The 24025-nt window shown below is 40.6% G+C and overlaps 1 protein-coding gene across 2 annotated transcripts in view; it reads right to left on the bottom strand.

Annotated features, from left to right (window-relative positions):
* Positions 1 to 621: 621 nt before the first annotated feature.
* Positions 622 to 24025, bottom strand: part of EPHA4 (EPH receptor A4) — a 166815-nt gene continuing 143411 nt past the window's right edge. Inside the window, exons 12-19 of one of the 2 annotated variants that reach the window (XM_090053411.1) lie at positions 21506 to 21567; positions 20782 to 20991; positions 16960 to 17109; positions 13748 to 13941; positions 7557 to 7712; positions 6409 to 7268; positions 3415 to 3553; positions 622 to 3122 (exon numbers count right to left, since the gene is read on the bottom strand). In XM_090053411.1, the coding sequence (XP_089909537.1) occupies positions 7154 to 7268; positions 7557 to 7712; positions 13748 to 13941; positions 16960 to 17109; positions 20782 to 20991; positions 21506 to 21567 (887 nt within the window). In that variant the 3' untranslated portion in view covers positions 622 to 3122; positions 3415 to 3553; positions 6409 to 7153. The remainder of the gene's footprint in view (positions 3123 to 3414; positions 3554 to 6408; positions 7269 to 7556; positions 7713 to 13747; positions 13942 to 16959; positions 17110 to 20781; positions 20992 to 21505; positions 21568 to 24025) is intronic. The other variant, XM_090053410.1, reaches the window with a different exon arrangement.

Genomic DNA, 24025 nt, shown 5'->3' on the forward strand with positions numbered 1-24025 from the left:
CTCTTTTTTCCATGTCTCTCAAGTCCTTGTCACAGAATCTACTTTTTACCTTACAAATATAGCAAATGAGTTAATAAATGTTCATTGATGGGCAGTGACTTAGTAAGTTGAGAATTGCCTAGATACTGTTCCCACACTATGGATGAAATTCTGCCCCAACTAATGTAAATGGGGGCTAGGATTTCTGCTTCTTAGACTAGACAGCAGCATGACTAGATGCAACCATGAAAGAAGTGGGAAAAGGGAGCATATCTATTATGCAACAATATACATAATAGATATGCATATGCACTCCTTATTCAGGCAGAAGTCCCCACTCACATTGCTAACCCTCCTCCAGTAAAACTGGGGATAGTAGCAAAAGAAAGATGACTGCAGCACTTCTGCCCACTGCACCATCTTCTACAATGTTAAGAAACACCTTACAATAATGTTGAAAATCATGTGGGAATTACAGTCTCAAAAATGAATGGAGTAAGTGCATTTGTGTTAAATTCAGTACAGAAATATAGCCACTCCGGAGACGAGGATCAAGAGTTTTCCTCTGTTTTATAGTGGTACTGACTACTCTCAGTAGAGAATAAATAATAAATGGTAGCAATAATTAACAAAGACCATATATGAGGTTTGTACAGCAACTACTTTATTGTTCTCAAATGCAAACCTTTGCATTGTTTGCTATTTTACAATTTTACAAACTAGGTATAAAAGACCATAAATAAATGACATAAGTTATGTGTACCTAAATTCATGGAGGGAAAAAATTACAAATTAAAACAAAATAGAAAAATCTATATGTCTAACCCAGAGATCATTCAAATTCATGACTCAAGAAATGCTGTTAGATTTTTTTTCAGTATGAACTAAATTATAATATGCCTCATACATTCTAATTTTAACCACAGTCCTTGTGTATTCCAACATACTTGCAGTGATACAAAAAAATAAATGTACTCTTTTTATTTGTCTGACTAGTATTTCAGAATGTTTTTTTTTCTGGTTATGAAAATGTCACATAAAATAAAATACTGCTTTCTAAGTCCTGTTTACTGGTTGAAAACCAGCCTTTTGTTTTCTATACATATATATTTTTAGTACATAGATCCATCACAAAGTTAGTACAGCAAGAAACCTGGACAAACATCAATCGGTGGTGTGGTGAGCAGAACAATGTCTTCTTATACAGAGGCTTTCATGTCAGAGTCCTGTTGATGACATCTTCTGTAATGAGGATAAAATGGAAGCAAACTCTGTAGTAATTTATACTCTAACCCAAGCTCCATTTGTACCACTTGACTGCAATGTGCATCTGCTGGGTTTGCAACACAGCTCCTGCCTCCTGGCTCCCTACTAGTTCTGTCTGGTTTCTGCCTTCAGCATGGCTACATTAACTTGCCCCACTCTTCCCTCCCCACTATATGGACCTTTATTTTTTTGTTCATGAGACCAACTACAATTATTAATAATGAATTAAAAATGGCCAGGAAAGGAGCAGGAAATAGAAAAAAGCTGGAGACACCACTGTATGGCTCCACTGAATGTTGCACATTCTTTTAACATGGCTCATCCATCTCCCCTGCCCCCCCAAAGTATGTTTGACTGATCATTTGTCCTGTTAGTTTGCTGTGCTGTACTGCCACCTCAGTAGACATCATCAGTTCTTTACAACCAGGAGGGTTGAGCATATCAGCTGCTCAGTTCAAAATGTGGAATGGCAGCACTTTCCCCAGAGCCTAGCATACAACTCAACTTCATGAATATTTTACAGTGAATTTTTGAAACTCAATAATTTTTTCTAGGTAGTACTGGTAGGTTGTTAGCCTATTTCTTGGGCCATAGCAATTAGCTTCTACATCAATTCTCCTAGCCTTTAGTTACAGATTCTAGGAACGTGACTAATTTTCCAACCTTTTTGCTTATCGCTGTAATCTTAAATGTCCCTTGCATTTTTATTCCATGATCATGCTGGGAGAAAATAACGTGTTTCACTGCCAGCTACAGGACACTACGTTCTCCCAGCTGGTACAATGAACAATGTGATTCTATGAATGGATAAGGATTGCATATATTTTTTCTCATTCAACAAGTCTTTAAAATCCTATTTGCAGAACAGAAAGGCTACTTAAGAGTTCGGTTCAGGGTTACCAACAGATAGAAACAGTCATCAGCTTCCTTATCTTTTCATCAAGAAACTGGTGTTTTTGAACAGGCTTTGATAAGAGTAAGTGATATTGATGGAAAACTTTTAAATTGCCCTTATGGATCATATAATTTATCCCTCCACAATTAAAGTGAAAGTGCCCCTGTTCCAGGCTGCCGGACTAGTCATTAAGGTTAGTGTGGCAGCTACAAAAGACATTTACAAATACAGAAATGTAAACATTTTTGTGATTTCTTACTACCACTGCAGACACCAGCTATAGGCCTGCTCTTTCATATAATTCTTCAGCTGGGAATGAATGGAATCCGGAGGTCCCAGAGATGCTTTCAGCGCTTTCACAGGAAGTTCTACTTAAGGTGACATGCACCCAAACACACACGCGCGACCACACACACAATTCAGAAGAGATAAGTTCATTATCCATTCTAGGGAAAAATATATTTATATCACTGCAGTGGCATTTTGTGTAAAATGTCACTTCATCAACATATACAGGCAGCTCATGTGAACTGGGTTCTGTGTTGTGGCACCTGACCTGGTGTCCATAGTAATTAATACCTGTAGAGCTCTGTCACTTACACTTATACAGGATGCATCAATGATGTACAGAGGAAAAAAAACCCTCAAAATATATAAATAAAACCATCAGAAGGAAGAGAGGGAAAAAAAAAGAAGTCTGCAGGGCTTTGATACAGTACATTCTTCAAGTGACAACTGGAGAACAGATGCTGAATCTTAGCATCATTTTGTATTGTTTCAATGCCAAAAGAAAAAAATAAAAGGACATTAAGAGTCACACTCTCCAGGGACTGATGTTGCTTATTCAGTGTCTGTGTTCCCCAGAATCAGTGCTGTTGAAGCTGTGCTTGTGGAATCTGGAAGGCCTCAAGGCTGGTCTTTATGTTCTTCCATGGTCAATATGATCAATAGGAAGGGCTATTGGAAGCAGAACCTCTTTTCCCTGAAAAAAGGGAAACACCAACCCATTAAACCACATGCAAAATACTAGGCACACAGTTACATTAACTGACATGGCAGCCATTTAGATTTTCTAACGGAAGTGCTGCTGCATCTCTCCTTTGGGCAAGCTAGCTCTACCACTGGCAGGGTTTAGTTGGGAACTGTTTGGGAACCGGACATTTTGCACAAGAACACAATTACATTTTTTAAACAGAATTTTCTATGCTTAAGCATGAAGTCCGTATTTGGGTTCATCAAACAAGTTAAATAAATATTTTAATAAGGAAAGGTACCTTAAAGATGTAGTATTTCTGATTAACTGATTTCTGTCTACAGCATTCAGAAGCATTAGTATTAACAAGAAGTTGATCAAGCACCAACTCTTCTAGCCAAAAGGATGTCATTGTGACTTCCACAATCACGGATATTCATCTTTAAAAAAAAAAAAAAATTGCTGAGAGACCTCATTGGGAGGAACCAGTTCCAGGAAGAAAGAAAGGTTATATAAATAGTTTATATCTACTGGAGAACATATGCAGTTCAATGCTGTGTGTGTGTATGTGTGTTTTATGTGCATGTACAGAAATGATACAAAGAAGCAACTCTTATTTCCTTGTGGGCCTGACCTACTATGACCTTTCCTAACAACAGAGTTTTAAGTAGCAATATCCTGGTGGTAGTGACAGTGGATAAGATTAAAGATCCTGGACTTATTTTCAGTCAGCTTAACCGGGTGACATAGTGCAATGGATTCAATAGTACTTTTTGCAGGTAGGGAAAATGGCTTTCAAATGGACTAAATACAGTCTTGTCCCAAAAGAGGTGCGATTCAAGTGTATAAATGCAGACAACTTGCCAGTGAAGCCATCTTGGAATGCACAAGCATCTTTGTTGACTGAATTAGTGGCAAAAGAGGCCAATTACATTCAGATTTACCATTTTTTGTTCTATCACTGAGTACTTACTCCTGGTTCACATGCACCACAGCCTGGCAGTTTAATTTGCCCCTAATGCACTACAAAGTGTCTCAAAGTATTTCTGTATGGGTGTCTGTGTGGGTATATACACACATGCAAAAGGGATACAGCAAAACAACTGTGTATTTCCTTGCAGGCACAAGAAGACTGATTTCTACTTCATAATGAAACATTTAACAATTCCAATAAAGGAAAACATTTTTATAATTAGTTGCAACTTCCTCGTAATGACAAAAATGTTTATTAAATTTTCTCTGAAAAACCTTGTCAAAAAATTGAAAAACCTTGTCAAAAAATAAGAAATCTTCTAGTTTTATTGGGGCAGGTTAGTTAAATGAACTCCTTTTGTAATACTTTTTACTAAGAAGCTCCCCTTTCTTCGCAGCATAATTGACACACTGGTGTTTTCCCAATGCAAAGATCTTCGCAGAAATTCTATTCTTGAAAAAGAACCATGAATGCTTAAATCAGCAAGCTACATATCAGTGTGATTGTTCTCACTACTTTGCCCATCTCAAGACACTGGAATAAATATAACTGGTATGTTTTAAATAAGGGGACACCACCATTTTTCTTTTAAACTCCAATTTCCACTGCCCATTTTGCTGCACACATGCTCTCTTCTAGCTAATAACTGCATACTATAAATATGTTTCCTGAATGCACTGCAGTTATTATTTGTTTAATCTCCTGCCTCCTCCCATTAAAATAATATTCATGTCCTTTTGCTACTCATTTGATCACCATCAAGTTATAGCCATGAATAGCAGTACTGAAAAATCTAGCATCTAAACTGCCTTCAGTATTCATTTTAAAAGAAAAATGTTAAAAGCATTTTGAACTATTGTTACAAGATGTCAACAACACAATCCTCCAAATTGGCCAGAAAATTGTGCGCATTTTGTTTTTATTTAAAAAAAGACAGTCTTGACTTTCTCTAATGAGTTTACAGAAAGAAGCCAAAAATGTATGTGCACTTAAGAAACAAATGGTTTTTGCCGGTAAAGTAGAAATGTCACATCTTTAAAATGAATATCCAGCTTTACATGCTTTAGCAAAATGGTGTTAAAACCTGACGGTTTAAGTAGTTTTTTAAAATAAATCTCAAATTTCTCCTGAATTGAAAAGCTTTTATGAGTAATATTGCAAAAAGAAAAGGGTTTGTACTAAACTGTCAGGATTTGACAGGATCCAAATTTAGCTTCCTGCATTTGGGAACAAGCTGCTTTTCAGAATAAAGGTGTGTCGGTGGAAGAAATGTGAAGTTCACCTAGCTTTAACTGCTCATTCACATCTGAAATGCAATGGCTAAACATTCTGAGTCCTGAATGTCCTATTCTCCAACATCATCAAACCAAAAATGGGCCTATCTACACCAGGGGTTGCCAACCTACAACCTGCAAGTCAGACCCATTTAATCTGGCCTGCAGACATGGGGCTTCTGCAGCAAGGGGCTGTAGCAGCAGCCACTATCTTATGCTGGCACAGGGAAATGGCAGCAGCAACTGGGTTCTCATACTTGCCCACCTCTGACCCAAACTGGTTCATTCCAGTCAACAGGCTGAAAAGGTTTCCAATCACTGCTTTACACCATTCTGGCAATGCATAAAGAAATCTTAAAAGGCATGTAAGTGTAATTTAAGGACACTTAAAGTTCTCTCCATACAAACTGAATGGTGTAAAAAGTCCTTAGAATCAGTGAAACTGGAGCCTTAATGCATCCAGATCTATTATGATCTAACAAAACTGTCCAATCTCCTTGAGTAACACTGTTGTGTAACATGGAGACATTCTGCAACATGGCCATACATGACAGCACACTGGTACAAAAGCAAGGAAAAAACTATGGATGCATAATTATGCTTTGTTCCATTTCCTATCAGCGAATACCATCACTGTGACAACTAAAACTGAGCTTCTATCTAAAGAAGACCAAAGTGGTTGTTACAATTGCTTTCACCTCAACTGGGCTGCATCGATTTCCAGAAGGATGGAAAACCAGTATCAGTGGTTTCCCATCAATACCAGCCTGCTCCTCATCCTTAATGCAAAGTCAAAAATGTTACTCATTCATTAAACTTGAGCTTTGGAGTAGGCCTTTCATTGTCAGTTATGAATATATGCAAAAGAGTGGAAATAACTGAACTGTTAAGTCTGGGAAACTAGTATCGATTTATCTAAAGCAGGTGGGAACTACAATCATACATAATACAGATTAAAGCATTTTTCCACAGAATGAATAAGCCAAAAGACTGTTGTTTAAGAAAATAAAAATGCCACAAGTACAATGGAGGCTGTACTTTCACTGACCTTTTCAATGTGGCAAAAGTGATTGCTCCTTGGAAGGGGAAAAAGCCTGAAAGTTCCACAGCCAAGATTGTCACAGCTGACTGTCAGCAAGTTGTTCACAAAAGACTTATAGGGTAGGATACAGTATGGCACAACAACAGCCAAAACCAATCCCTCCAGAAGTCCAGTTCTGCCCAGTAATCCATGAGGTGGGCTGTTTCCTGTCTCAGCCCATACACAGGTAAGTCACTGACTGAGAGGCACTGATCAGCCAAATGATATTCTCACTTAGGTTTCTGCATGGTATGGGTGAAGTACTGAATCTGCAGAAAACATCTTGGGCCTATTCTTCATTCCAGTAAAAGATGCACAACTGTGGTATAGCCCACAAGTAAAATACTACTGTTGTAATCCTAAGGGTCACTGACGAAAGAGTTAATTTTATCTAAGCACAGTATCTGGCAGCAAACACAGCATCAAAACTTGAATGTGATGTTATATTTATATAGATACATGTATTTTACATATCGTTGAACAACAGAGAAGTATGTTCCAAGAAACAATTTGTTCCAGGTCTGGTTTAAAATGACAGCTTGTCATTTCCATAGGCTCCCCCCCAGAGTTCCAGTAAATCTGTACATCAAGCAACACTGCAGTTCCTTATTTCAACTGGCGAGGAGACGAAGTAAAAAAAGTGCAGTTCTTCAATTAAAGTGCATGGATGAGGTAAACTAATTTCAAGAGTTTAAGTTTATTCAGTACTGGCTCAGACGGGAACCATTCTGCCGTGCATCTGTTGCATTTGGGTCCGCATTGCTTGGACGCTGTTCAAAAGCTTGTTCTGATGCGCAATAGCAGTAATCCCAATTCTTGCTAGGTCACTGTGCAAAACAAGAAGAGAAGAAGCAGGGGGCTGAGAACTTCACATCAAATGCTGAGCCAGTGAAAAATATTGAAGTCAACCACAAATAATACTGCAAAAAGCAAGGCAGCTGTATAGAAATGTTTAATTAAATAACTGAAAGCACTGTGGAGGCATTTTAAAGTTATACTCCATCCAAATGAAAGGAATTCCATTGTTTTAATGAGCATAATGATATGCAGCACAAAGCAAAAGAGGCCAATTAAATCCAGATTTACCATTTTTTGTTTTATCACTGAGTACTTACTCCTGGTTCATATGCACCACAGCCTCTAGAGTGGTATAGCCAGCAGCTGTGAAATTATCCTTGTATCGCTCCATTTTAATGGCTTGGAGCCAATCACCAACAGAAACGACAGCTGAGAATTCTGGAGAACTTGGATCCAAAAGAGCAGTGTTGGGCCTACAAACAGAAAATGCAGGGACAGATAACAAACATTAGTTGGGTATCAAGACAGGGTTCAGGCTCCACACTGATTAGGCTCAGTAACTAGCAAAACAGGCTATGCAATCAAATCAGATGAGGAGTTTCACGTGACTTGTAAATATCAAAGATCATGCATTACAAAACAGAATCAATAACAGAAAATTTAGCAAACTTACAAGATAATGGGCCAATTTATTTCAGAGTGAATCTGACCCCATGTATCCAGTGTTACTTTTAGCTAGAACTCACACCATTGTGCTGTTTCTAATTTGAATCCCAGATACAATAAAGTTCATGCAAAACCCTTCTATTACATTGTGATCTGAAAAAGAGCCCTTAATGCTGCACCATGTTCAGTCTACTGTGTCTGTATTCTACAGACAGCAATTCAAGCACTTGCCAATTCTGCATAAGTCAGACCTCAGCTCAGCAGCTATAGAAATACTACTGAAGTATAAGCCTAGGGCCTGTAAGCTCGCAACCTCCCAGACTGGACTGAAGTTCAAAATTCAGGGAGAATTCAGACAAGCATGTTTCTAGCCAGGCTTGCAAGCAGGCTCAGTGCATTCAAACAAACTCAGGACAGCGGGAAGTTAATCCTCTCTTTAATCAATCCATTCCTTACCAGCACGTGTGCCAAGATTGGTGGGAATAATGGCAGCTTTAATCTTTGTTTGCACTGTGGAACGTGCTTCTCATTTTCCCTTGCAGAGATTTTGGAATAATCATTTAAAGTAATGCAGCACACTTATTAATAGCTTGTTTATTATTTTAGGTATTTTGTAAATTGCAATGTTTTTCATCAGACCACTGTAAATTACTACCATATACATAAACATCTTAGTATTGATTTTAGACTGCACAACATGAAAAGCAAGTGCACTGCCATGTTGTTATGTATTGTCCAAGAAGGCTGAGTTCATGTCAGTAGTGGCTGGTACCACTTTTATCATATTATATAGCAGTCTAGCCAGAGCCCCTTTTCATTAAGCAAGTAATAGTAATTATATATTGTCATTTTCGATACATAAAAACTTGTTCATTTTTGTTTCGATTTCATGCTCTGTGGAAAAGAAATCTACATATAGGACTAGTGATGCAGAGAGAAGGAATGGCTGAAACTGGTTTAACATAAACCTGGTTGAATGTACGATCAGATTTAACTCATTTGGGTCAAACCCCACCCCACTGAGCCTAGCTAGCCCATAGCTGGTTGTGTGCCTGCAGCCTAGGGTGCTGCACAGGGCAGGGGGCATGGCAGCTGCTGCTGGGCTTGGGGCCTGCTGGCGCCTCTGAGATCATCCGGGAAGCCCGCTCCCCAGCCAGCCCCTGTCAGTGCTGCTGGGCTGAGGTGTCATACAGTCCCAGTGGGCTGGAAACGGCCTTGTCCCCCCAGGGTGGCCCTGTGGGCCCTGCCCAGCTGGCTGGGGCACCATGACAGCCCTTCCCAGCCTGGCATGAGGAGTTGTGCAGCCACCACAGTCCCAGCCCGAGCTGCAGCTCACTAGGAAGGGCCTGGCCCAGTGTCCTAGCCCGGGTTGGCCCCTCTGCCTCCACGCTCAGCAGCACTTGCAAGCTGGCTGGGCTCAGCCCTGCAGCTCCAGCCCTGGGTGGACAGCAGCGCCACTGGAACAAGATCAGGAGCGAAAACGAGGCAGTCCCCAACTGGAGTCCCGTGCCTGCCCAGAGACAGGGGAGTTTAATCCCTACCCCCGGCCCCACTCTGCCTGAGGTACTGCCCCAGCCAGTGTCTGGTCTTGGGGACAAGCCTGACACAGGCTCTTCCTCCTATGCCTCCAGGCACAGCCTGGCTGGGGTCCCTGCAGGCCAGGGTGGGGGTTTAAACCCCTCCACAATCATACTTAGCCCCTGCAGGGGCCTGGCCATGCCCCCCTCCCCGCCCCCATGTCAATTTCCCTCCAGCCTTGAAGCTGCTGCAAAGGGAAGGGAGGGCTGCTCTAGCGCCCCCAGGTTCTAGCCTGAGCCACTGCAGGCATGTGCCTAAATTTTCAGAATTAAACATGAATGTCTGTGCATTTGCAAATCAGTTCAATCTTTGCAGGTTAGTCAATTCACGCTCTGGCTTTTTGAATGTCTCTTCCTAGCATAAATAGTTTCATAGTTTCTAGGATCGGAAGGGACCTGAGCAGTTCATCTAGTCCGACCCCCTGCCATGGCAGGAAAGAGTACTGGGGTCAAACGACCCCACCAAGAAGTGCATCTAACCTCCTCTTAAAAACCCCCAGGGTAGGAGCCTGCACCACTTCTCTTGGAAGGTGGTTCCAGACCCTAGCCGCCCTAACCGTGAAGTAGCACCTCCTGATATCTAACTTAAACCTACCCTCTGCCAGCTTGTGACCGTTATTCCTGGTCACTCCTGGCAGTGCTCAGGGGAACAGGGACTCCCCCAATGCCTGCTGATCCCCCCTGACTAGTTTATAACAGGCAAGAGCCCCCCTCAACCTTCTCTTTTGGAGGCTGAACAGGTTCAGGTCCTGTAGCCTCTCCTCATAGGGCCTGCCCTGTTGTCCCCTGATCATGTGAGTGGCCCTCCTCTGGACCCTCTCCATGTTGTCGACATCCCTCTTGAAGTGCAGCACCCAGAACTGGACGCAATATTCCAACTGCGGCCTGAGCAATGCCGCATAGAGCGGGAGGATCACCTCCCTGGACCTGCTCGAGATGCATCTGTGGATTCATGACAAGGTGCGGTTGGCCTTCCTGACTGCCTCCCCACACTGGTGGCCCATGTTCATCTTGGAGTCAATGATGACTCCAAGATCCTTTTCCGCCTCCGTGCTGACAGGGGAGTTCCCCAGCCTGTAGGTATGGTGCCGGTTGTTCCTCCCGAGGTGCATTACCTTGCATTTGTCTGTGTTGAAACCCATCCTATTCTCATCCGCCCACCCTTGTAACCTGTCCAAGTCTGATTGTAGCCCGTTGCATCCTTCCAGTGTGCCCACGTCCCCACACATCTTAGTCTCATCAGCAGATTTGAACAGGGTGCTTTTTACCCCCTCGTCCAAATCACTGATGAAGACGTTGAACAGTGCGGGCCCAAGGACCGAGCCCTGTGGAACCCCACTGCCCACGTCCTTCCAGGTTGAGAAGGACCCATCCACTACCACCCTCTGGGTGTGGCCCTCCAGGCAGTTGGCGACCCATTTGACTGTGTGGGTGTCGACACCACAGTCCCCCAGTTTCTTAATGAGAACAGGGTGAGAGACAGTGTCAAAAGCCTTCCGGAAGTCCAGGAAGACTATATCCACTGCTACCCCTGCATCTAATGATCTGGTGATCTGATCGTAAAAGGCCACCAGGTTGGTCTGACAGGACCTGCCACTGATGAACCCGTGTTGGTTGCCCCTAAGCATGCAGTCCCCTGCTGGCCCCTCATGGATGTGCGCCAGCATAATTTTCTCAAACAGCTTGCCTAGGATCAAGGTAAGACTAGCCGGCCTATAGTTTCTTGGGTCCTCCTTCCTGCCTTTTTTGAAGATGGGGACCACGTTGGCCCTCTTCCAGTCCTCCGGTACCTCACCAGAGCACCACGAGTGCTCGTAAAGCTGTGCCGGAGGACTTGCAATGACCTTGGCCAGTTCCTTTCGAACTCTAGGGTGGAGATCATCCGGACTGGCTGACTTGAATATGTCCAACCCCTCCAGAAGCTCCCTAACTAGATCCTCGCTAACCCGCGGCGCAGGTGTGCCTCCCCCGGGGCCCAAGGGGGGCCCAGCAGAGAGTTGGCTGTTCTTGTCCCTACTTAGGAAGATGGAGGCGACGAAATCGTTAAACATGTTAGCTTTGTCGTCTGGTGTGATGAGCAAATTTGCCAACGCGTCCTGCAAGGGCCCCACATTCCCTGGGACCTTCTTTTTACCCCCTATGTATTTAAAAAAGGACTTCTTATTGTCCTCAATCTGAGAAGCTAGTCCCAGTTCCATCTCTGTCTTGGCTTTCCTAACTACCCCCTACATCCCCGAGCAACTACAGAATAGTCCTCCCTGGTGATGACCCCTTTCCATTGGGTGTAAGCCTCCTTTTTAGCAAGGAGACATTCCCGGATGCTTTTGGTGAGCCATGGAGGCTTGTGTGCTCTCCTGCTGCCTTTGATCCTCGTTGGGATTACCTTCCTTTGGGCGACCACTCTCCTTAGACACCTGGCTCCCCTCCCCTCCGGGACCTCAGCGCTTCTCCAACTATCCTCCTTAGCTCGTTGAGGTTTGCCCTCCTAAAATCTAGGGCCACTGCTTTACTGCATGCCTTTGCCACCTTGCGCTGGATGGTGAATTCTAGCAGGCGATGATCACTGTCGCCCAGGTGGTTGAGCACCTGCAGTCCCCTCACCAGGTCATCACCCGTGGCCAGCACTAGGTCCAACAAGGCGTCTCCCCTGGTGGGGCTGTGCACCTCCGGGGTTAGATGGAGGTCCTGCACTCTGTCCAAGAACCTACATCAGCGTTCAGACCTGGCTGACTGTTCTTCCCAGCAGATGTCTGGGAAGTTCAGGTCCCCTATGACTAGCACATTCTTAGCCTTCCCTACCTCTGTGAGCTGACCCAAGAATTCCTGGTCAAGCTCTTCTCCCTGGTTGGGAAGTCTGTAGTAGACTCCCACTGTTAAGTCTCTTTCCCCTCGACTGCCTTGTACTCGAACCCAAAGCACTTCAGAGTGCCCTTCCCCTGACTCCTTGCTAATTGACGAGGATGTGTATTCCTCAAATGTTGTTAACTATACATGATTATCTGTGAGCTTGAATCAAATCAAGTTGAAGAGATTAAACAGTTGGTATTATGACTCTCTCCTTAAATTATTTAACCCACAGAGGTGGATACACTTGCCAGGCTATAGTTGCAATTAGGGCAATCTGGAAGAAGTGTGGTGATAGTGGCCTCAGAGGGCTAATAACCTGTCTTTGGTAATGTAAATGGTAAGCGATAGTCACCAAGGGATCCTCTCATTTAAAAGTGAAAAACAGCTTTTTCCATGATGCTGATCTGTCAGAGGCTGAATCAGGAATGGTCTGGCCTCTGTTATTGCTTCATTGGTTCAAGCACCAGAGTGGATATTTTTGTACTTTCCTTTTTGTTGAGGGACCATATCATCATTTTAAAAATATTTTTTCGATGTGTCTCTTAATTTTCTTCTTCTTTGAAGCCCGTCTTACAGCAAGCAAACCCACTTTGCTAAAAAAGAATACAAATATACTCAAAAGTAAAGGATGAGACCCTCTGCTGGAGAACACTGCTGAAGCTACATCGACTAACTGTTTCACCAATTTACACTAGCTTAGGGATCTGGCCCCCTCAAAAAGATCTCTTCCAAAATGCTGAAGTCTTCTTCCCACTCTGCCTTCTCCTCAAATGCCAGCTAGGACTTGCTAAAAATATACCAAAACAAAATGTAACATGGGATCAATGGAGATATGAAACTGGTTATCAATAAATTAAATGCAAATACACATAAAAATGAATCCATACCTTTTTGTGCCCACAAGGCTTTAGCTGTTATACTGTAATGCTTTTGCAAATTCTATCCCAATCTAAGGTTTATAAAACTTGTATACTGTCCTGTTGCAAACCACATTATTCCTGTTAGTTCCACTACACTGGGACCGACCTTTCCAAGCTTTTGTCATCGGGGTGGGGGGGGGAGGAAAAGACACTGCATGCCTTGTTTTCTCAAGAAAACAGCACTTGATTGCATCAATGCTGCACTTCAATTTATGTTATAGAAATGTTCAGAGCTGATGGAATAAAGCAATTTTTTTACTTATTCAGTATTTTATTTTTGCAAAGCCAAGAGGATCTGGACCCCATAGTACAGTCAACTGGAATGTCAGTGCAACCTCAATGGGAAACAATCTTCCACTGGATAAAAAAAAGTTGTGCAGTCTGGCAAGAGCTGTGAAGCATGCTTTAACCTGATCACAGAAGTTTCCGTGAGTTACAGCTTGCCTGTCACCTTCAATATATTCCCTCATATATCACTGTTAGAAAAGCGCTGCTGACCTGGAGCTCTCTGCGCCTGTCCTCTTCAAGCTGTTGGGGTTGCGGATGAGTTTGTCCAGCATGTTGACGATCTGTCCAAATTTAGGCCTGTCGCTACGTTCCTTTTGCCAGCAGTCCAGCATCAGCTGATGGAGAGCGATGGGGCAATCCATTGGGGGTGGCAGTCGATACCCTTCTTCAATGGCTTTAATAACCTATGAACAGCATCATTAAAGAGAAGTTAAAGCTCATCATAGATTGTAAAGGTACACTAGCTGAATATAAACTATCCTAGGCATGGAAAAAAAAAATCTATAGTTAAAGACGACATTGTTAAAAAATATGCTCATGCTCAAACTGTTGATCGGGCTACTATTGCTATTTTCTTTTGAGATAAAGATTTAAAATAAATGGATGAGCACATTTAGAGATATGCGTGCATGGGGACTGAAGCTTAATTATGAAAGTAAGACTATATCATGCATCTGAATCTTGTGAGAGGGGATAAATATATAACAACATCTGCATTTGGTACAATGTCCAAAGCACGCACATTTTCAAAGATACAGCATACTGATGAGCTGCTAAAAGACAATACACATCAGGATACATCATATGAGAAAGAGAAAACAGTGTGGCCTGAGTTAATCTGCTGCCCATGTTGGATAGATGTGAGAAGCAGCCCCATTACAAAGATAAAACATGTTCATTTCCCCTGAGGAAATTTGTGTGAAATTTGTCTCTCAGCTGTGAGAATTATACCTTGGAGCGAATGCCTAGCTAGAGTTCTCAATACCTTTACTCTTCAAGCTCTCAGAGTTTGTGGATGAGTTTATCTAGCACCCCAACCCTCCAGCTATACCCTGTGCTTTCTCCTGAGCTAGTTCAGTGAGCAGACACTTGTATCACAAGCCTTTGACACATCACAGCTGGTAAAAATATGCACCCTTGTTACTGAAGACCTGCATTCAGAGTAACTGTAGGGACATGCACAACACTACTTATGAAGTATATATAGTGTAACTTAGGTCCTGGGTACGACTGTAAACTGCATCTGACTGGTGGACCTGGAGGTAATGCGGTGGGGCTACTCATGGTGGGGTAGCTCCTATAAAATACCACAATTTTATAACCTCCAGAGTAAGTTGAGTATTGGGCACTTCAAAAACCTAGCCCCCACTGCCTTGTGGGTACACCATCAAGGCATCGAACGTCTGAACTAATTCTGGCCTTTGGATTCCGTCTCCATGGTCTAAAGGGGGGATGGTAGATCTTGGGCAGCCTCTACTCCTCCATAGGTGTGCATGTGCTTGTGTTTAGGTGTATGTGCTTAGGTGTACATGTTGAAGGCCTTGATGTGATGGTTGTAGGACTCTGTACAAGCAGATTCAACAGGCACCTGATTAGACCTCTTACATGTACAACATGATCCAGAGGATCTGCGGTTGCCTACTTACAAAGATCAACAGTTGTAGAGACTAAATTATGCTGCAGTCCTCACTCTTGTCTTCCCAAAACCATGGCTAAGATGCATTGGAAGGACAGTGTAAAGAGGCTTGCTCATTCAGTGAACAAAGGAGAAAACTGGCTGTAGCTGCTAATCCAGCATTATTCACAAACATGAAATTCACTTAAAACATTTTAATATATTCCAGTGAAAAGTATGTCAATCCACCCCTCATCTCTGCATTGTTCTTCCACACCTCTGTAATTATCTGTATTTGCAATATTTCTTCCTTTCTTCCTTTCAATTTTCCAAACACATAAGCACATCATAGGCTCATTTACTGTGTGTACTTTTTTTTAATCTCAACTAACCCAGAGGACAAGGATGGCATCTGAAAACTCACTTCTGTATTAGCCTGAATTACCTATCGTTACTAATGAAAACAGAACATCTCTGAGGTGCATCTGGTGCTTTATTTTCTTGAAAATCCTTGACTTCCTGTTGACACAGGAGAGCAAGGCTGGATGCCAGAGGAGCAGTTCTATATCAGAAGAAAATTAAAATGAAACCCCATTTTTCAGTTAGATGACATCTACCTGCAGATGCTCTTTGAAAATATTCAGCTCTGAGTACGAAAGTGGATGACTAATAAAGTGACTCAACTATTCCTGTGACCAAATATTCAAGTTATCTTTTTCGTGTTCCTTTATCTTCTAAAAATCCCTTGGGAAAAAAACATTATGACCAGTCTATGTCTCATTTTCACCAGGGATATACTTTTTTTTTAAAATCAACAAAAATGCTGTTAGCACAAGCCCTTATTAGCAGTATTATTAAAACTCTCCTGAAATAATAGTCATTGTGTGTACTCCCTCTTGGAATATGCCAAAGTAGTCCAGATGGTATAGTTAAATGGGACTTGCATAATCTAAGAATGGTCATTTAGCGAAGCTCCTTTTTAATGTCCTCCAGGGGCAGCTATTCTATTGCCAAGAGGATGGTTTGACTGACAGGCACAATGGTACCTTGTATATATAGTTTTATGTATTTTTTTAAAAATGTATATCCAAACAAAAGTGTTTAGTTCCTAATTAGAGGCCATATTAAATTCAGATTTTTTTTCTTCAGGGTTTAATATAAATATGAAAATGTGTCTTTCCTTTTCTTTTCAACTTAATCTCTGCAATCTTTTAAATTTGAATTTGAATGTATTCTAATCCCCTTCATTTTTCACTTTCCTACTTATTTCTAAAAATTACAGCAAATTGCAGAAGGTATAAAAAAAATGGATGTATATAATATACATGTTTTTTTCAGGAAAACCTTCACCCATGTGTTTAACTTGAAATATGTGCTGAAGTTCCATTATCTTTTAAGGGGGTTTTGAAACACGCTTTTGTGCTTTCCTGATACAGAACCTTTCTTGATTTGCCATTATTGTGTTTTCTGGAAGATAGTCTATCACAATTTCAGAGAAGAGTCTGTCACTTAAGTCCAGAATCTAATATATTTGCAATTCACAAACTTGTGGTAAATGAACCAATAGATCAGCCAAAGGTCACTTTTAGATACAGAATAACAGACTTGATGAAGCAATGACCTGATTGAGTATAGACAAAATTGTATAAGGGTCTCATTCTGAAAAAGGATACATGTAAACAATTGGGGTGCACACATGCCAATCCTTTTGCAAAACTTAGGCCTAATGTTTTATTCTCACACTAAGAAAGTAAACAAAATATTAAGAGAAAAGCAGAAGAAGAAAAGCTGCCAGAAAGCAACTCACATCTTGATTGGACATATCCCAGTAAGGTCTTTCTCCATATGACATCACTTCCCACATTACAATGCCATAGCTCCACACATCACTAGCTGATGTAAATTTACGGTAGGCAATTGCTTCTGGTGCAGTCCACCTGATGGGAATCTTGCCACCCTGTGAAAAATAGAAGAAAACAGAAGTCAGGAAATCACTGGACCTACATTTTATGAGGATGTCATTGTGCTCTATTAGGTTTAAAATGGCAAGATGGAGCTGGAGAGATGATTCCAAATTTATTCTTAAAAAGCCAGTTATTCTCTTTTTTGCCATAAAACTGTCAAATCCAAATAGGAGGCAATACCATCCATCTGTTTTCTTTAGTCACAGGAATGGGAACCAGTAAATTGTTAAATGTATTTTTATCAGCCCTCTAACAGAAGGCCTACACTGAAGAATGGGAAAAAACAAGGAGTTTATAAAAGGTTTAGGTGATAGAACATGTATACAAAACAAATATGTACATGCTGTTATTGCTGGATTCAATTTTTTTCTTGCTTTGCTTGTCTGCCCTGTTTGTTCACTTTCAGGAAAACAGGGATATAAATATTTTTTCTGTATTCTGAGGGAAAAAAGAGAATAAGCCAAGAAGCTTTATGAAATATTATGGTTTTCTTGCCATGGATGACATCCCAGTTCATACATGACCCATAGGTGAAAGGATAACTCAGCCCTCAGGCTGCTCTGGTCAGTGTAGGAGGACTAAGTGCAGTCTCTGGTCACAACACTTTTGATACCAGTTAGAGAGAGCAGCTTTCTTATTATACTCAAGAAAAAAAAAACAAAAAACAACTCTTCCACAAATAAAAGCAGTTGGGCATCTGAACTGGGCTAGTGGAGTTTGGTAATGTTTTGAAAAGGAGCTCAATTCCATCCTGTTTATCTGATTTTGCCTTAGTTGAATGATCCCAGGCCAAAGATGTCTCCTTTTGTTTATGCTAATGTACAAGGTGTTTTTAATGGAGCTTTTGGTTCCTTTAGGTAATTCCCCAGATGAAACAGTAAGTCAAAGGCGCATTTTTTCCATAAGTTATTTTTGTTGCGTTTTTGTCTTTGCAGTTTTTGGACATGCTTTCTGCTCCTAACTGTGTATCTCGTCTTCGTAGGTCTAGTCTACTGTCCTTTGTACAGCTGTCAAGTGATTAATGGCAGCCCATTGCAGAGCTTTTTGAAGTCAATGGGAGTCTTTCTATTGACACCACTGTGCTTTCAATCAGGTCCTGTGTGAATGTGTCTATGTTTTAATGTATCTCTTTGTCACTCTATGCTATACGATGCTTGATTTAGAATACTGGTAGGGAAAAGAATGCAAATTTTGTTGAAAACAAGAAAACTGCTTTAATAATGCTCTCTACCAACTCTAACCATGAACAAACTCCATTCTTTCTGTTGGATGTATGGACATGGTTTATACATGCTTGTTATTTTAAAAGTTGTCAATAAATTCAATGTTTTTAACTGCTAAGTACAGTGGAGCTTATCCAATTTTTTCCTGATACTTCATTACTGACACCAAATGAAGATACTGTACTGTAATGCAAATTACATTGATTTGTTGCAGCTTACTCGGAGAAAAAACATAGTACTATATTTGCACTCACTGCATTCAAAGTGATGCTATTCAGTGATTTCCATTCTATGCTTATATATTTGTCTAAACTTGTATTTGCTTGAATACAGCTTTCCAGGCCGGAAATTCAGCTTCTCTCCATCACTACCCTTATGAGTGGGAAACACCAGTGTTGGCCAGCATTTAATACTACATAAGTTTATCCTTCCCTATAATGAACCTGAATTCATTAAAAGATGAGTATAGGGATTAAACAACAAAAAATGAGCACTGCAAACAATCCTGGCACCAGAGAGAACAGCTTGAGAATGGCAGCTATTTAAAAACAAAACATAAGCAATAAAAAAGCTTTAGAAACACACTAACTTTTTTTTAGTGCATGTTAATTACAAAGGTATTGGTAATGGTCAGAATTGCTTTGTGAACTATGGTATCTGCATCATTATAACATGCAGCATGCTAAACTGGAATAAGAAAATTTGTACCAGTACACTGCTAAACCCTGTTCCTTACTTATTATGATTATATATTCATTCAAATATTAGTAGTAATAATCAGAAAATCTCCATAGAATAAGTGGTCTTTGTAACTGATGGGGCACCTAGGGCATAAATTGTTTAAGTGTCACACATGTTGATAAATTTTTAAATCACAATCAGAATAAAATCCATTCTAGGGGCTGCAAAAGGCCCTCTAGGCATTCAAGGCTTGGTGTTAGCAAGCATGAAAGCACACATTATTTTTCCCCATTTGAGTAATACCACAGAGTAGGACAGTGCAAGAAACTGATTTTTGGTTTGGCAGCTAAACTGAAAAAATGAAAAATAATTTAGCTTTGGATTGACCCTAATTCAATTTGTTTTTGTTTATTCTTGTTTACACTGGAAAATGTAATCTCATTTGACATAAAACATTCCCTTCCCTTACTTTGTTTTGGGTTGCGTGTAAATTAACACATAGGAAAAGAAGGTTTAGATTTACAAAACTGCCAGAGGAATTAAGTATCGAAACGGCTATGATACTCATGCAGGGGATAGGAGATACGGGGTCTTGTTCCTGTGCCATTTAATCTCATCTACTGACTTCATACAAGTACAGACTGAAAGCATTCTATTGCAGATACCAATGACCTGGTATTCTTCTCAGAACTAACAAGTGGGTTCAAAACCCTGTTAAGCAGATGAAAGACTTGAAGACAGGTCTCCCAAATCCTGGGTAAAAGTTTAAACCTTTGAGCTAGAAAAAGGGAGGATGATGACATTGCCCACCAATGCCAGTTTGGGAATTTGGCCCTCAACGTTTTTTCTAAACAAAATTGTTCAGTGAATTCAATTGATTATGATTCTTGCAATACTCAGGAACATAGCGAAGCTTTATACACTTGAAACACTTGATGTTATGGGAAAACAAGTTAAAGATGGGCCTGTGTTCTGCTCTAATTATGCTTTAAGCTGTTCTTGTTTGCGAAGTGTGCAAACGGTGTTAACTGGGCAGGATGGTGTCCAACACAAAAGGGAGAATAGTTTTTCTTACTGGTACAGAACTTTGGGCAATTTAGATATTTGATTAGCAATTGGAAGGGCTAAAGTAGAGGCTGGATTTTAAAACTAACTTTAGTGGTGCTGAAAAACTTTTTAGAATGGTAGGTTGCCTTTGTAAATTTTTGTCAGAAGCATCAACTGAAAAGGAACAAAGCAAAAATTGATCTTTTTTAATGGGGGTCAGACTTGATGATCTGCTCAGATCCCTTCTGACCCTACCAGCTATGAAACTATGAAAGCCAAATTTACAAATAGTTTTAGGACAGCTGCATTTTTTGCACAGTTTATTCTTTACTTTAAAAAAAACAAACAAAAAACCTCTTCAACTTGACCACAGAATTCAATGGGACTATTGACCGGTGTAAAATTGACCAATTACACAACTGACTGCAGGATGAAGCATCAAAATATTAATGCCTGGCCTCAAACACCTGTCACCAACTTCTAGTATGCTGCTGGCACCTAACCAATATAATGGGACAGATCGTCAGTGAGGTAGACTGATGTAGGTAGGTGCTTTGAAACCAATGGAATTGACAAGATCAGATGTGAACCTATCCTAATGTATCTTTTTATTTAAAAATACTGACTTTCATGCATGCCTGATATTACTTAAAATAAAGACCCCCAAATCCTTATTAGCAGGAAAGTAAAACTCCAGAATCTTTTCTGTCTTACCCGTGTAGTATACGCTGCTTCAGGATCATCTTCGAGGACACGAGACATGCCAAAATCAGATACTTTGCAAACCAAGTTGCTGTTGACTAGTATATTTCGGGCAGCTAGATCCCGATGCACATAACTCATGTCAGACAGATACTTCATTCCAGAGCCAATGCCACGTAGCATCCCTACCAACTGGATTACTGTAAATCTGCCATCATTCTTCTGCAGATGAGGAAAGGGGGGGAGGAAAATCTCATAGTATTAAGTTAAAAGCTACATTATTGCCACTGCTAAAACTGGCAAAGAACATACCTCCAGATCCCCATCTTGACTACAATTAAATGCAATGCTATTTCCTTAGTCTTCTGACTTGGGTCTATAATTCACCAGCAAAATCCAAACCTAGAGGTTTTGTCAGTTTCCTATGATGTATAGAACGTATCCAGTTTTAATTAATCTACAGCACTGCAAAGTTTTCAAAAATGAAATAAATCAAAACGGTTCCCCATTAAACATGGATTATTTAAGACCCTACTATTTTAAATGTTTCATCTCCTCTGTATTCCTCCACCAGCTACTGACAGTAATAGAAAAAATAATCAGGAAGCATCTATCATGTATGCACATCCTTGAGTTTCAAATACATCTCTTGTATCCCTCCACCAAAAAAAAAGAATCAGAAAGCATTTCCCCATGTAAAACCTTTTTGGGTTTTTTATAAAGTAGACACACATACCCTGAGGAAGGCATCCAAGGAGCCATTTTCCATGTACTCAGTTATGATCATGACCGGTTTACCTAGAATTTGCAAAAAGAAAAACACAATTTCTTGATGAACACCAATGTTAATGAGATAAAAATGAGTTGCACATGATTTTACTGCCAAGACACCTGTCTTGCACAATCTAATTTAATTTTAAAAGCGCTGAGCTTATGCCTCAGCTGTGGGGAGCTGGAAAAGAAATATTTAAGATCTCCATCTGGAAAATTAACCCTTTCAGAAACTTGTTGATAATATCTTTAACTGAAGGGGCTAGAAGTCTCCAGGGAATATATGACCAAATCATTGCTCATTAAATAAGAAAGCAATGGGGGAGACCCAGACAGACCTGTTCATACTTGAAAAATCTTTAGAATAATTAATTGTTTGCTATGCACTTCCTTTTCCTTCTTCTGAAAACTCAAGGCTTTTAGGGGTGGAGAGCTGTCAGTGGTTACAAGTTATTCAAATACAGCTTGATTCAAGCAAGATTAATAAAATAAACAAAAAAATCTTTCTCTCTGACTTTGCCTAATTGGTATCCATATTCTGTGCATCTCACTGTTTGTAAATTAGTCTTATCCATGTGCCTCATAAAATAAACCACAGGATAAATGATTCAATGAACTGCATCACACATAGGGTTGAATGCAGAAGTGACACACAATTTTCCACACTGGGTGCATGCATACATGCATCAATGCGCTTTCCTAATGCTTATACAATTTAGTAACTCCAGTGTGAGGTACTACAACAATGAGCATTCAAAAGTGCATATTTTTTAAGTGACACTTAATGCACAGTAGCCTATTTTACTGCTCATTAGTGCAATTGCATGGTATTTTACATGACACTTCAATATGCAGTAAAATAGGCTACTGTATGTTAAAGCGCACATGTTGATATGCCTGATGAAAACAAACTTCAGATAAGTCTATGGAAGTAGAGAAATACTGTCTTATTTTCCTGAACTGTTTTTCTAGTCACTGCTGTGCCTCATGATGATGATAAATATAAATATTTATTGTGTGATATTATCTTTACCTGTTTGACAAAGCACCGATCTTGTTAATGTTTAAGCATGTGCTATACTTTAAGCATGCGAGTAACATCAACCAGTTAAAGGACTAATTATGATCAAAATTTAGCAGCCAGTAAATGTTTGCAGGATTGAGGTTAATATTATTGTCCCATTTTAAAGATGGGCCATGTGAGGAGTACAGAAGTTAAGTGATTTGCCAAGAGTCAAATAACAAAGCCCAGCTTGGGAGATGCTGTCTGCATTCTATAGGGAGATGAGAACTTTTAGCCCCAGCTGGATGAAAACAACTTGAAGGTGTTTAGGTCCTCACCAGACACAGATCCTTTGGCTACAGCTAGTGGCAGTCAGGCACAGAAACCAAGGCTCATTATTCCCAACTCTGCTCTACCAAATGGAGTGGGGGGCAGGGGGGTTCCAATCCCAGAGAACATTTGCTTTTGGATTTATACTAACAAAAGCAGCTTGGAATAAAGGAATTTTACAAGAGGAAGGAGGTTCAACAGATCTGCGACCTAAGCTGCAGATGCTTTCAATATGAAGATAGAGTTTAGCTATCAAACATTCAACTTTTCCTTGCTCTATTCACCAGCAGGATCTTCTCAGAACAATTGGCTATGAAAACTGCCCTTCTGTGAAATATTTTGGCTCTGAAAATCTCCCACAATTATTTCTACGTCAGCGCATTTTTCACTCACCAGGCTGCCTCCCCTTGTGATTCTGTCGGAGGTTCACGTTACAGGAATAACCCTTTTCTGATTAGAAAACAATATGCTAAAGGACATGAATAGACTGTGAATTGTGTATCTTTTTTTGGTTTTAGGTTCAGCCAGCCTCCATCAAGCCTCTGTGGGCTTTATGCCATTCCTGTATCTCCAGCCATTTCAAGCAATGCCAAAACACTCATTTGTTTTGATCCTGTGCACATTTGCACATGCAAACTAGCATGGGTAGGAAATGAAAGTCAGGTAGCTAGATATCATGTATCCAATTTGCATGAACAAAGCCTGGGTTTTGAACAAACAAATAATTGTGTCTTTGTGTATTTAAAAGCTTTGAACAAATATTTGCATCCTTAAAGGAAAGGGCTGAGATAAAACATCACTCTCCCTCTCACCTTTTGCATTGGATAAATCACCTACCCTAGTATTCATCAGAAAGAATGAAAACCACTCTAACCCAATCTGCATATTTTCCCATTTCATTTACCCTTTGCAACTGTGACTGAAGTCCTCTGCCAGAACAAATATGTCTAAATGAGTTTTAATTAACCTTCCACAATCAAAAGACTCTATGTCAACCTAAAAGGAAGAGATACTGTCTTTCAGTGCATTAACACATAATTTCATTACTCAGGTACTTCTTGAGTAGCAGGGAAGCCAGAGGGGAGAACAGAAGCTCGCGGTGGGGGTGGAAGGACAAGTTGCCATCATCTAGTCAATTATTAAAGTACTCAA

The sequence above is a fragment of the Crocodylus siamensis genome, chromosome 6, assembly GCF_052110815.1.
Source record: "Crocodylus siamensis isolate JL-2025a chromosome 6, ASM5211081v1, whole genome shotgun sequence".
Classification (NCBI taxonomy): domain Eukaryota; kingdom Metazoa; phylum Chordata; order Crocodylia; family Crocodylidae; genus Crocodylus; species Crocodylus siamensis.